The sequence below is a fragment of the Necator americanus genome, chromosome II (genome assembly GCF_031761385.1).
Source record: "Necator americanus strain Aroian chromosome II, whole genome shotgun sequence".
Classification (NCBI taxonomy): Eukaryota; Metazoa; Nematoda; class Chromadorea; order Rhabditida; family Ancylostomatidae; genus Necator; species Necator americanus.
In genome coordinates, this window is record NC_087372.1 from 5,791,082 (window position 1) to 5,805,852 (window position 14,771).

At 41.0% G+C, this 14,771-nt stretch overlaps 1 protein-coding gene across 3 annotated transcripts; it reads right to left on the reverse strand.

Annotated features, from left to right (window-relative positions):
* Nucleotides 1–314: 314 nt before the first annotated feature.
* Nucleotides 315–12,282, reverse strand: RB195_016966 (uncharacterized protein; the record flags this gene model as incomplete). Of its 3 annotated transcripts, none has more annotated exons than XM_064183736.1 (22): nt 315–345; nt 1,642–1,708; nt 1,777–1,892; nt 1,951–2,012; nt 2,157–2,219; nt 2,277–2,387; nt 2,475–2,606; nt 2,948–3,091; nt 3,258–3,383; nt 3,463–3,582; nt 3,634–3,738; nt 3,822–3,901; nt 4,433–4,510; nt 4,568–4,610; nt 4,728–4,816; nt 5,395–5,464; nt 8,264–8,388; nt 8,461–8,567; nt 9,338–9,390; nt 10,550–10,633; nt 11,994–12,138; nt 12,218–12,282. In XM_064183736.1, 22 exons carry the CDS (start codon nt 12,280–12,282, stop codon nt 315–317), a joined length of 2,016 nt encoding a protein of 671 aa, XP_064039617.1. The 3 variants fall into 3 exon arrangements, with proteins under 3 accessions (XP_064039617.1, XP_064039619.1, XP_064039618.1); XM_064183737.1 differs by having other exon boundaries at nt 12,218–12,234; XM_064183738.1 differs by lacking the exon at nt 10,550–10,633 and having other exon boundaries at nt 12,218–12,234.
* Nucleotides 12,283–14,771: the final 2,489 nt, after the last annotated feature.

A 14,771-nucleotide genomic window follows, 5' to 3' on the forward strand; every position in this document is an offset into this window, starting at 1 on the left:
AATCGTCATAAAAAGCAAAGTCTAGATGTGTACACTCGGGTCAGAACGACATAAAGCACAAGGTAGTTGCGTAAGCGGCTGCGCTCGAAGCGGTGCGATTGAGCGTAACGGTTAGAATCGAGCGGCAATGCTATCATCACTCATGTCTGCAGTTCGCGATGGTCCCACCTTGATCCCAACCGCGCCCCTTCGAGCGCGTAACGTGTGCATCACGTCGTTTTGAGCCGACTATATGTGAGCGTGTGCCACGACTTACCCAACAACCTAACAATCTAAGCCCATTTTGTTAAGTGTAGTGCTCATAAAGTTCGAGATCACAATCGATTTTGACACCCGGGTGTACACCTGAAAATTAATACATGAGACAATGATGTTGAAAGCTTAAACGTTATCCCTCTTTCTCGGTTGTGGAACTTATGCCAAAGACAGTCCGCTATGAGAAAAAGGACAAATATTTGCAGTGCTAGCAAGCTTACGACAGGCGGATCTGCAAGCCTCAGTCAGAGTAGTGGACATACCACCTGCGACCCTGAAGCAACAGCTAGTCCGTAATCGTGCTTATGACAGACTTTGTGAGACACCTAACTGCATCGTTTGTCCCAATCTAAGGCAGGGTGATTGCGTGGTATCGAGGGTTATTTATCTAATCACCTGTCAGTTATGTGGGGCTGAGTGCATTGGCGAAACAGGAAGACCACTATGTACCCGCGTCAAGGAGCACCTAGACGGACTCGTAAAATCAAAGCCTCATCCCCTTTAGGAGATCATCGCAGACAGTGTCATGACAACACCCTTTTCAAGATAGTTGTCACGATCTTGGTACGCGGATCAGACGTTCTGGCGCGAAAAACATTGGAAGCGTTTTATATCACGGCCAAAAGTCCACTTATAAATCGTTAAGAAAAATGCCTCGTTGTAACCAACGATTTGGCGCAATATCAAGACCTTCGCGGGATTTGACCTATGGGGTCAGTGGCGGGGGCATAGTTACTGGCTACTACTAGCGGCGCAACTCTGACAACTGGTGGTCCGCTAACATCACGGTTTTGTGGCTATGAAGGTGAGCGCTATGGTGGTCCGCTTTTCTGACGTTGCCTTTGAATAATCTGTTTGCTAAGTCATATCTTATGGGATGACGAGGTGTTTGAGAGAGTAGATTACACGTGTCTTTAATTTTTCCAGGCTCTGAAGAAGGCGAAGACGCCGAAACGTTAGCCAGAATAAAGATGATTAGCAATCTTGGTTCTGCTCAAAAAGGAGTACATAATCGGACAAATATTTGTCTGATTTGTTACTTATTGTTTGAAAATTCGATGTAGCAAATATGAGATGAATGAAAGTGTTCGATCATTCAAATATAAAAGGGGCTAAAATCTCTGAAAACCGAAGAGTTCGAAAATCTGTTCGCAGGAATGATAAAACACTCGAAAACCCGAATAACAGCACGATGCTAAAGCCGCACTTAATACTGCCTTTCTTACAGCAAAATAACGCATGTATTTGAGTTCTACGTGATGTAAAGATATTCTGCATTCTTCTCAGAATTACTCTCTCTTACTTACGAAGAATTCTGTTGGAATAATATTACTGTGCATTATGAATGCTAACTATTGCAAAATTAAAATTAAAAATAACACTTACAGGCAGCGGATACCACTTTTTTGCTCCTCCATATCCTTTCCGCGGTACGAAAAAGTGAGCTCTTCACCTGAATTACAATTAGCGATGTTTACTTGCTCAGGTAGAATGACATAATAATCAAACCAACAAACTAACCTTTTGCAATCATCCGTTTGGTGAAGAAAAGCATATTGTTGGTCAGCAAATTACCTCGCGACAGAAGTGAAACTGCTTTAAGATTTGCAGCATCTCCGCAAGCATGATTGAAATATCTGATGTGAGAAAGAACTATGAGAGGAGTATTAAAAATACTCACGTAACCATTGTTACCTGGTTTCGTTCCCCATACGAGAAGCATCAACAACGTATTGCTTTGTACCAGGTATCTGATGCTGAAAAGAGAAGATCAAAAAACTTTTGCGAGAATTACCACGAAAAAAATGTAAGTTAATCACCAAAAAAAATCTGGGAAAAAATCATATCAAAAAAACTTTTAAAAAAAAACAGATTGAAAACTACGAAAAAAAAGAACTTACAATATTTGTGAACTGGTAGCTAGTGGATATCCCTTGCGAAATCGCACTACATAGAGGAATAATCTAAAATTTATTTTTCAACTATGAAAATCACATCATCGCATCGTCATAAACAATTACCTCGCCCGTATAAACTCCAAGAAAAGTTCCAGCTGGAATAATTTGTGGCGCAAATACACTCCAACCTTTCGCAGTCGTGTACATTACCACTAAAGGTACTTTCCGCCCTCTCTAAAAGAATCTCAAATTTCTAAGCTACACGAACAACTTTACAACAATTACGTCAACGTTCAAGAACCAGCTCGAAACAACAAATACCTCAGCAAATCTACTGGGACAATCTGATGTGCAGGAACAGGTTGTGCCACATTCAACGGTAGTTGCTTCCGCGAGCTTCTCAACATCAACTTTACCGCTGCTCCTCATTCGTATTTGATCTCGACCCATTAGCTACAAAATAGAAACAAAAGATAAAATGATAAAACAAATAAAAAATAAAAGATAGTAAAATTAAATAAATGAAATGCAAATAAGAATTTAAAAAAAAACGTATTAAATGTGTTGCCGAATGGAATGATTCAACTAGCACAAAGTTGTTGCGACAAGAAACCTTAGCTTTCGCCTCTTCATGTCCTCATTTAGTATACAGCATCAAGGCACGCGACTAGCAGTGAAAGAAAAAAAAAAGAATACCTCATTCAGAGTTAATGAATGGAAAATGTTTAACACAACAGAAAGCGAAACAAACGAAAAAAAAATAGTGCTGAAAAGGCAGAAATGATGCTACTCACCTTAATACAGGGACAAGACGAAGTGCAAATTCCGTCTTTACAGTTACAACCTGCTCCTTCATCAGGATACTGAAGACGTAAAGATCGACCAGTAGCTTTCACCTCCCGATAGTTCAAAACCGACAACGCACATCTCGTCAAATACTAGAGCAGAAAACCTTTATTATATCACATCTATGCAAAACATGGTTTGATTTCAAACGTCTGTGACAAAAAGTGCGTCCCTTTCCTATGCGTGACAGAGAGTGTAGCAAAATGATTAAATGGTGTTAGGAGGTGATATCGTTGAGAAGAAATCAAAGAAAACAACCTTGACATTGATGAGAGCTCGTTCATCATTCGTCCAGTTCTCAATGTAAATCGGAGCCATTCCTAGATCTTCAAGCTCATCATTTATTGCTTGCTCAACTACACGAAGATGCACACGATACCAATTCTGAAAAAAATAAAATAGAATGGAAACTGGAATAAAGAGCCTATCATACTCCTTGTAATTAACAAGTTAAAGATGTAACTGTAAAATCATGTCGACGCCCAAAGGAAGGAAACATTTCATCAAAGCCTTTTTTGTCTTTTTGCTGCATGTAGGCCGCCATCTGTGAGACCAAGCGCTCTCGTGTATCCGCCGCTGCCATCTGAAACGCATGCATACATCTACGAACAATGTTAAAACGCAGGAAGAATACCCTTTTTCCGTCGCCGTCAAAACTTTCAGGTGTCAAACTCCACTGATCGTACCAAGGCCAATCTTTCCAAACAACAAGATACTCCTTCTCCTTTATTACAGAACCCTACATTAATATGTTGACGTCAATATGTCAATGCAATGAACCTCTGACCAGATGGACTAGAACCACTTAATAACTTAACAAACCTTCTTAGTAATTTGCGGCCGAAGAATCGCAGCAATTTCCCAAGACCTTTCGCTGGGGTCGGCAGACATGGACTGGTCTTCTGAATCAAGAAATCTGATCTCCAGTGCATTAATCTAATGATATTCTTTTGAATACACTTGCTACAGGGAAATGCAGATTTTCTATGCGACTTTTAAGTCTCGATGCAAAAATAACAATAACCTTATGCATCAAAGTTTAGATACTTCGTACAGATTAAATGGAAATTTTATGAAAGGGAAGGTCCATCATTCATATGTAAATTACAACATAACATACATTATATATATATATATATATATATATATATATATATATATATATATATATATAGTATTTGAAACTATCTATGGCCAACCAAGCCTTTCATCCTCCTAGAGCACATAAAGTGGTAACAGAGGTCTCAGACAACTGCCAGACACTTGTATAGTAGGATAAATGTCGCAAGTAATAGTATCCGATGATGCTGAATTGAAGTCGAAGGCGTAGGTGCCAAGAGAAAATGACATTTTTCTCTTCTCTTCTTTCTTCCCATTTCCTACTACGCCTCACTCCTCAAAGTTTTCTATCCGAAAGAACTAATAAACATTACCTCCAGCCGTAGATTCCTCTTCTTCATCTTCGCTTTTCTTTCTTAGCATGGGAGTCCATACAGGAGCATTGTAAAGACCTGAATTCAGTAGGTAAATGTGGCCACAACGTAAAATCTATCAGTAATCGAACTCACGATCGATTTGATCTGATGATAGTCCTATGGCGCAAAGCAAATCCTGTAGAAAATCAACAGCATATGAAGTAGATATAACTAGCCATAAAAAAAAGGTTCAAACTTTGCAGGTTTGTGAAGAACATTACATCAGTAAAATAAAAGAAAAACAAAGTTTCACCTTTTGGTCACTTCCTTTAGAATCGATCGAGCTAACTTCGTTCTCTTTCGAAGCTCCCGACGAAGCAAGAGACAGAGACGCCATTGTAGCTAGAAATGAAATTCGTACATTTTGGCTTACTTTTCATTTTGGTATCCGCTACAACCCCGGAGTAGGGTCCATCATGTAAATTGCGCTGATAACCCGTACTGGCCACCACCCCCACCTATCAGGGAACACTTTTGAACAACGATGGAACGCGACAGCTCGTAGTGAATCATTTAGGCCTACACGAATATACGAACAAACTTTCCCTCACTCGGAAAATCAAGTGACTAATTCGTTAAAAACTCATAAGCTCGTTGCTGAAGCTCACTAACCAAACCTTCCTTTTCCCATGGAAAATTTTAATATTATAAGGGAATCTTCACACCAATCGTAATTACAGCACAATGAGACAATTTTTAGCTCCTAGTTATTTCTCCTCAGCAAAGGTGAAAAATTGCACAAAAAGTAGGAGGTATCCGAAGAGGTAAATACTGTGCCTGTTCTCTCCCATTCTCTGCTCCAAACCATGTTGAAGAGCTTTTTCTGTCTGGTATTTTACAAATACGAGTATCTTCAAGAATTATTCAAGTGCTGGCCATAGCAGATGAGATATGGAAAGAAAAGAAAGCGAATCACTTACAATCAACAAGTGATCCACTAGTTTCGTTATCACTGACTGAATTGTTCTCCTCGTTTTCCTTTCCTTTGTCCTGGAAGACTAAAGATGAGTGAGGTTGCATAGTGTTCTGGAAGAATGACGCGAGCAAAATTCCTGTGCAATTGTTTCATAAAGACAGCACACTACGAAATTCCACGTGACACTGACGTGGGATAAGGTACTCAAGCTCGAATTTTTCAGCGGAACACCTTGTGACGCTACCTTTGTATACGTACCGGTTCCCTAAGCTGCGTACCCATTTGTTTTAACTGAATAGGCTGCTAGGGAATGCTAATTGATTCCGTTCAGCAGTCACTATCTCCCAGAAAAGGCGTACTATCAGGTGTCTTGTAAGAGAATTCGAACTCGAAAACCGTTTCCCATGCCAATTTTAAAAATAACTAGGGAGAATTGAGCTTCATCTACACCTCTAATCATAAATTCATCGACACCCCGCCATCTTTTCGTAGAGAGGTCCCAAAATATGCTGCATTTAATTGTAACAATCGTATAGCTGTGAGCGTACTTGGGTAACTGAACAATATCACACGTTACCGAGTCCTGGGCACATTACTCATTACCATGTACGGGTCGAATTGTCATCTGCACCCAGCTTTAATGCTTTTACCGAACATTAAAGGCAAATGTTAGCTGATCAGCGTGTGCTGTGTTGTGCCGGAAGCCTTCGTTCCCGTGTCCAACACAATTCCAGAGCTTATGACTCAGTAGATCAAATGCCTGGAGAAATTTTTTGGCAACAAACATCCATTTCGGCAACTCAAATTGCAGCTCGCTGTCAACTTAGTTCTAAAAATGCGCACTTTCCAATCTATACCGGAACTTCGGTCTAGGACGCATGCATTAAGGATCGCATAATGAAGGCCAAAGACTGTACAATCTAGTACGTTAATGCTGATGAGAAGAAGGTAGGAGGCTGTGTGATACTAATTTAGCACAACGTCGTCTAGATGTGTCTTCTTACGACATCGCAGAGGAGTCACACCCTCAATCGTAACTACCTATTCATTTACAATATCCGCTGAAAACCACAACTAGAACAGCATTTATGAACGAATTCAGCACACTGTTGTCCGAGGTACCCACCCTACAGCCTCACACCTCGCCGGAATTGATGCGAATGCGAAGACGGGACTCGAAAAAAAAATCCGATGTGATGTAAAAATGGTATTAGCTTGCACATAGTACGCCGGAGAGCAACCGTCTTGTAGAGCTCTGCAAGCAGACGAAGCTCATAATCGCTCACATGTTGAAGAAGAAGCATTGACAATGTCAGTTATGTCATCGCAAACGTTAGTTCCCTTAGTACCCGAAAAGCGGAAAATAGGCAATTCCCCAAAATACGTTCTAATGAGGAACATTTCTTTCTCGGGAATTTCTCCCCAAACATCACCCAGTTTCTTTCACCCAGAAGAACTAAAAAAAAGAATCGAAGACTTCCACGACAATGGACGATCGACCATAAGTCTGGAAGATAAAGAATGCAGAAAGAGATTACACCTAAAGATAGTCACTGACATCGAAAATGAAGTGAAGACATGCTATCATAATTCCTTCTGCTGCTTTAGAGAGCACGAGGCTGATATACGTCAACTTTGCACCGAAACTGGTTGCAACCTACAAACTGAATGAGGCGCTAATTGTGATAAGTGCAAATAGAATTGGAGAAGTGGGCTTCCTTGATACCTCCAACGAAAATCAGGCGAGACGAACAACCAAACGAACTTGTGGGTGAGTTTAACTGTTAGTGATGAATGCTGAGCAGCAACAACAGCTAGAAACGAACTTTCGGAAAAAGATGTTCTAATTCAGCCCGAAGTGGTTATGTTCGACACCAACTGCTAACGAAGTCAAGCTGCAAATGATTAAAAAAATGTTCTTCGACGGAACTGCTAAAACAAGATCTGCGAACACTGCGTTGATAAAACAGTTCGGATAGAACGTCAACCTTCACAGGAAAAAAGGGTGGTTTGATTCTATGTTGGATCTTGTCCCCGAAACCGAACAGGATGGGCTCAGATACTTCCAACGACTACACACCTCGGCAAAAAATCAGAGAATCGTGCTAGAGTATCTGCCCACCGATTGAATCAGTAAATTATCATGATCCCGATTCATGCAACTTCTACTATTTAGCCAAATTATCGTACTCGGGAAAGTACCTGAGATAATCCTCAAGGTAACATAAAAAAAACGTCGAACTCCGGAAAAAAGTGAGACCAGGGACACCAAACCTATTAGTGGAGCACCCAGTTCATGTATTGCAACACTTCTCTGTCGTCTATTTCGGAAGCAGTAAGTGTTTCGCTGGACTTTACAGAAGTCTCTCTTACATTCTTCGAACGCAGCGTATCACGAAACTTACGATGTTTGAATCTCAGTGGGCATATATAGAGTTCTGAGTGTAGACGATGGATATGAACTTTGTCTCACTCATATAAATTTGATCGTCCTAAAAAAATAGTGTTTGCTTCTATGAGGTACATGAGAACGCCCCACCGTTGTGCACGGGCCGCATCCACGACCGAGCGGTCGAGAATCAACGGGATCTCCTCGGCAGCCTATTCACGTGGAACCAATGAATAGGCAACCGGAGCGTGTACAGAAGTGGCGCGTTCTTGCGTACATCATAGGAACTAATTCGGTTCTCACGGCATTTTCAGTGCTATTAGGAGGAACTGAGGAGGACGCGCTCATGCTACTACTCCCGCTCTAAACCTGCCAAAAGGACCAATATCGTCTGTTTCTTGATACGTCATCTTCAAAAGAATGTTCCTAAGTACCAAGTTTCAAGAAAACATAGCCAAATTAATGAAGAAGAAACACCACCCACCGCTTGATCACATGATACAAAGGTCTTCGTGGACGTCTCTTTCTCTAGTGCATGTAGAACCCTGCGTTGGAGCGGATTAATGCCATCGTCAGTGTGCGGCGCCAAATTATTGAACTCATCAAGCGCTGAAACATATTTCATGTCAGTATAATGGAAAATCAGTGCGGCTCTCACACAGAAGAGTGAAAATTCCTTACCAAAAGGTAGAGAACGTATTTTTCCATCACCTTCCACAACTATACGACGCGACTGGACCAAAGCGCTAACAATTCTTCCAGGTAAATTAACAAATAGAACATCTGAGCTAAAATGGATATAACATTAATGAAACAAAATTAAATTGCTAAGGAGAATGAGTGGTTAGTGGTTCGAATTCTAAATCTGCGCGATCAGCTGTGTAGCATTGCGTCTGTGATAAAAGCTGGAGGCGAAAAAGGGTAAACAAACGCGACGTGGATGCTAATTCTAAGGATTGGGGGCGGCTAGTATAGACAAGCGTCACGTTAAGATCTCTTGAATTAGCTTCGTAGTAATACAGTAATATATGTAAAGGGAATGCTACACAACTTCTCAAGATAACGGCTTCAAGAATTCGAAAATTACAGGGTAAGTGACATCATAAAACTGCATATTTTTCATCGGTTATTTGACCACATTCAGAAGTGAGAATATCATAAGAATCGCACTTTTGAATATGATAAAATAACTGAATCTTACTCAAATGATCGTGCGATCAAAAAGACGTCAAACACAGCAATATCATTGAGATGGTGCGAGATAAAGGGGGATTTTGCTTTGAAACATGTCAATTTCTGAATTTTACTTCTAAAATGCTAAAGCTCCTAATCCAACTTCAATAAAGAAAACAAAAGAGTTCACACTTAAATGAGAAATATTCGGATGATGTAGATGAGACAGAAATCTTCAGCTTCAGCTCGGTGAGAAAAAACATTCGTAGTAGAGTGTATTAAAAAAAAACAACAATGAAGAGTTTGCATTATTTCCGAGTCCCATTTAACATAAGAGCACACAAAAGCAATTAGTTCTCCTTTGCTAAGATACCTTGAAACTCACTGAATTGGCACTTCGACGTAACCTTTCTGCAATTCGCCGCGTTCGAAGAAGCTCTGAAAATGCGAGTTCGTTTTTGCAACAAACAAATTTTTTTCTTTGAACTTAGCAAACATGCACGACATTTATGCATAGCTGAGAACAATAAGAACAATTTTAAGAAGGAATCAGTCAATATGAGGAGTTATGAAAAAAATTCCCTCCTACAAGTCCGTTGTCGATTACTTCAGGGGTTCAAATTAGGAAGGTCACAGAGGATCAAAAGATTTGAATTAGAGAATGAAAAGGAACAAAAATAAGGGATCGTGACTGCGTGCTACAATTCCTCTATGGAAGTTTACTTTTTCCAACCCATTTTGATGGAAGAGGAACACAACTTGGAAACTATTAATGAAATTGAGCGGGGCCACGCTCATACTCGTTATCTACACCCCAAACCCGATACTGTCCCACAGAGAATCCAGCTGTCCATGTGTGGAAAAGTGTACGCCGATTGGCAAAAGATCTCGCGAATATAGTGGGTGAGGCAGAGTCTCGTAGCCTAACTCGTTCAAGTTCAGTGGCGTCACCTTTGAAATGTGTGGTAGGGCGTTATGTAGGAGAATCGGGTCCTTTCTGTTCAGCAACGCCGAGCGAAGTTGTATTTTTCGGTGCATTTCATCCAGTTGTTTGTAGTACTTCTCTGCAGCGTTGGTCTCACCAGGTTTTGTGAAGCTGTGGTCAATACACCTGTAGTACACCACACAGTCGCCATAGTCTTCTTAGGGTATATTTTCGGCTTCGGAAAGTGCTTGGGAGCTTCATCCTTGTGCATCCATTGAGCAGGACGCATCCTGTTGTCAGAAAGGATCCATTTCTCACCGTATGTAACGATACGATCGAGAAATGGATCGTCCTTGTTGCGTAACAGAAGCGCTGAGCAGATCTCACAACGGCGGTTTCCTTGGGACTCGCGCAGTTCATGCGGCACCCACTTGTTCAAGTTCTTCACCTTTCTAATTTTTCCACATGGCGGACGACTGTTGAATGGTCAACGGCTAGTTCTTAAGTAAAATCTCGCGTTGTTTTAAGCAGATCATTTTCGATTATTGCCTTCAGCAGGTGGTCGTCAACACAGAAATGCGGCCGGGCGGCCGCGACCATCCCTATCTTCAGTAAGTAAGTTGAGGATAAGTTCATATCGTCACAGCGAAACTTGTGGAACCAACCCCGTACCGTGGACTCGGTGGTGCCTCCCTCACCCCAAACAGCATTGATATTCCGAGGTGTCTCCGCTGCAAACCTGCACAGCTTGAACTCCTAGAAGATTTGGTATAAGTCTTGCCTGCACAAATTATCTTCTAAATCTTGATACTGATTAAATACTGATTCTCGTTCAAAATCACTGCAGGACTAATGACCACAACGAAATGAGCTACAAAACGCGTACGGCATCTAATATTAAAGATGAGTGTAACGGGAAAACAATTTGTCGTGAAGATAAGGCAACGAAAAACGCACATTATTTTTGCACCAACCTAATACTAGCTGTTTTTCTAAGACAAACCCAAAGGAAAGGCGAACTTCTGCAAAACAAATCTGCGTAGCTCAAAGGATAAAAGGATGAAGCGTCTGGCGTTTTTTTATCCGCTTGGGATGCGCCACTGCATTCACTTCAATTCAGAATCGTTTGAGGTTTACAAAAGCGTGTCTAGCTTATACGGTCACTTGCAGGATCTAGCCGATGCATCGAATCAGCGTTTTTACCCTCCCAGACAAGTCCGATACCAATTTATCGACCCCGGAGGATTGACAGGCTTGCTGAGCACTAGGGCGGGTTCGAACCTCTGATCGATCGTGCAGACAGGGGAACCTCTTACAGACTGCGCTACACGTACAGTTCATACCTGCATAAAGCAGGTCGAGGAGGAGAGTGTGATACGTTTAGTAGAGGTTTGGTGCCAATTATATGATCGATGGTTCGAAATTGCCCAAGAGCCAGCCAAGCTGCATGTCTCCAGGTTGGATAGATTGAACCAGACTAGCCTAGCAGGGTAAAAACATTGGCTTATTACATTTACTGGCGCTCTGCATGTCATTGTATAGTCTGCAGCCCCAATAAAACCATACGACCCTAAATTGAGGTAGAGCATAGTCTCATCCAAAAAGGGCTGATCAGCGCCATTTCCGTTGATACCTAAATCTGAAAAATCGAATGACTGAAAACAAATGTGTGTAAATAACGGCAGAAAAAAATAAAACAAATCATATACAAACACAGTTAACAGACAAGTTAAGGTTTAAAGATTAACAAGTTTACAGAAGCTTTCAAAAAAATGTTCTTAATCACTTGTAGTTAACACACAATCACTTGTAGTTCTATGCTGAAAGAGAAAGTGAGTCGGAAAAAAAATGGCTGATATATACAGGAAAGGTAGCTCAGAGAAATTTTTTTTTTCTCATCAAAAACTCTCACAGATAATCTACGTGAGTCTCGCTCGAAATCTCAATTCTTCAATGCTAAAATTCTCGAATTTCTGAAGCAAACATCAATGTCACGGTTTTGGATATTAAAATATGAACAAAAATGATGTCCAACCATGGACGACACCCAGCACCATTTTGGACTGAAAAACCTTTGAGAACTCAAGTACAGCTGTTATACGTTCAAAATATGTACCTCTTGCGAATTAGCTGAGAGTGTTCTGTTGTAGTTAACAGAATCATTGCTAGTAGAAGAATGACTCGAATCACTCATTGCCGAAGATGACACGTCGGAAACATGTTCGCTACTACAGGAGCCAGAATTCGGATGGTAGAGCCATCTATGAAGTAAAACTAGTAGAAATGAATGAATGAACTTTTGAAAAAAAAAGTAAAAAAAAAATAGTAAAAATAAAGTACCTTGATGTAAGCTCCATTCTGGAAGAATTGTCCACATCAGAATAGAAGGCTGCTGCGGCTGCCATGTGGGCCTAACTGAAAATAACATCTATAGTTCTATTTACAATAGGTTAAAACAGAATCTCCAAAGAGTCATGAAACTTTCAATCATTCGTACAAAAGCTTATAAGTATAAAAATTGTGAAATCTCGCGTCTCAATGTCCCCTGGAAAGTTTTAAATAATGAAAATAACCAGGAAAGACCCTAGAAGTCCCCTTGAGCAAGGACTCGATGGCGAGTATTCGGATATAGTAACCGAAGACTCTCAATAACAAAAATTTCCCGCGCTATGTGTTTGATTTGGGGAATAGATGAGGATTGGAGCGCGCAAACAGCACTCAGTACCGTGGGTACAACGATAGTTCCTCGTCCCAAAGTCGTGCTAACGTGAATAGGCCAGTTGGGTTTGTAAGCTTACTGCTTGGATTGCTTCACTCGAAACTGGACGAAACGCCTCTAAAAAAGGCGCATGTGATTGCCAGTGCTGCTTTTAGTTATAACGTTTAGCTTCTATCGCGGATCTATAATTCACCGGATGTTCATCGTCAGGAGAGTGATCGAAGTATGGCAGCGGTATTCAAAACCAATGCGGTTAGCTTTTCTGGACATCAAAGCCTCTTTCGACTCTCCTCATCAGGGCCGTCTTCCCGCTGGACTGGTTGGACTCCCATTTCAAAAATTTACTGCTTCGCTCCTAGTCCAGTGGTTTCATTGGTTTGAGAACGTCGATGTACATATCCTGACATTGTAGGGTGTTTTTTTCCTGGACCTTAAAGGCATCACCCCACGAATCTGGGGTGGTGCGGATTTCAGGTGTGTTATGCCAATACGGAGTCGTAGATTATGGAGAGAAGGGTGATTCCGTCTATCTACGACTTCCAGCGTTTCGGCGCGCCATTTTTTACGACGAGATCGATTGGAGCGCGCCAGTCTTGTGCATGCGCCGCATCTTCCGGGCCGTTTTTTACGGCAATTAGGAAGAAATGGACGGAATCACCCTTCTCTCCATAATCTACGACAACGTATAAGAACTCTCCACCTGAAATCCGCACCACCCCAGATTCGTGGAGTGATGCCTTTAAATTACCTCTTGTTCAAAGTTCGCTTCCAAGTGCTATTTTACTCTTTTCCCAAAGCTACGCCGTCTGGTAACGGTCGAAGTGAGTCGTCGGGGAATACTATGCATGACAATGGATATCGCCGGGGTCAACGACTATCGCTAGGATGGTGTCGCTTAGCTAGAAGCATATCCGGAAGCGACACCCGCTCTCTGCACTAAACGTCGCCTTCGTGACGCTCGTCGCTGTATTATTTCCTTGTGGCTGTCAATGAGCGATGTCCACGTCCGCAAAGTGAATAGAACTTAAATAAGCGGTCTATCTTAAATAGGTTGCCGGTTCGACAATAAGCGTAACAGGTTATGAAAGTCTGTAGCGGAAAAGTGTAGCGGAAAGTCTGTAAAGTCATTCTGCACAGAACAATGAAGTACGGGTGCGTGTGAATTAGGCCTCGGCGAATTTTCGAACATGCCGGGACCATGTTTCCGCACAATATTTTTTTTCTAAAAAAAATTACTTTTTCTCCTACCTAAAAAATTTTTTTTTTTTTTCCTTACTTTTATTCTCCCCCTCCCCCCCTATTTTTAAAATATTACTAAATTATTAATTTTTTTTTAGAAAAAAGCAAAAATTTTTGTTTTTTTTGTGGTTGGTTGTTTTTAATTTTTAACAAAAAAAAAAAAAATCCCCCAAAAAAAAAAAAATTTTACATAATATTTTTTAAGCCCTTTTATTAAATTTTTTCCTTTTTTTAAAAATTTCCTTGCAACTGTGTAGTTATTTGCCGTGGTTTAGGCTTGCAAAACACAACAACTGTGACACCTAGTATGTACGCGTATGCTCTGGCGCCGGACGCGTAGTGCCTGGTAGGCATTCGTGAAGAATCCCTTGGGACCCTCTTTACCGTTCCCATGAAATACCTCTCATATCCCCGTTTTGGATTGGGTGCGTATGTCAATAATGATTCTATCAGTTCGTGTTGGTCCTGGGAGTGTTCAATGAACTCTGTTTGGTGGAGGAATTCGAAAAACATCAAATCTTTTTCAAAGGTTGAGAAGTTTCACTTTTGTGTCTTTGTGGAACGATGTGCTCCTAATCTCACATTTCCGATGAAGCGTTCGATAACGTTGATTACACTCCACTGTTGCTGACAAACTTCCAGATTTTCAAAACATTGAACAAAGCAGGAAGAACGGTGGCGTTAAAGAGTAGGTCGTTTTCGCTTAAAATGATCACCATATTCTTAATCAAGGAATGCAGACAGACCAGCAGGCAGAGCTCCATAAAGCTTATAAAGAAAAAACAGAGAAATCGATAAAACCCAACATATTTGCCTAAAATGGCTACAGTATTTGTAATCAGCGTATAAAGGAGTGCCGGTAGGCGAGACGTTATTGAGATTACAAAAAAAGGTCTAGAAATTATCGTGCACGTAAGGAAGCTATACAGGAAACCT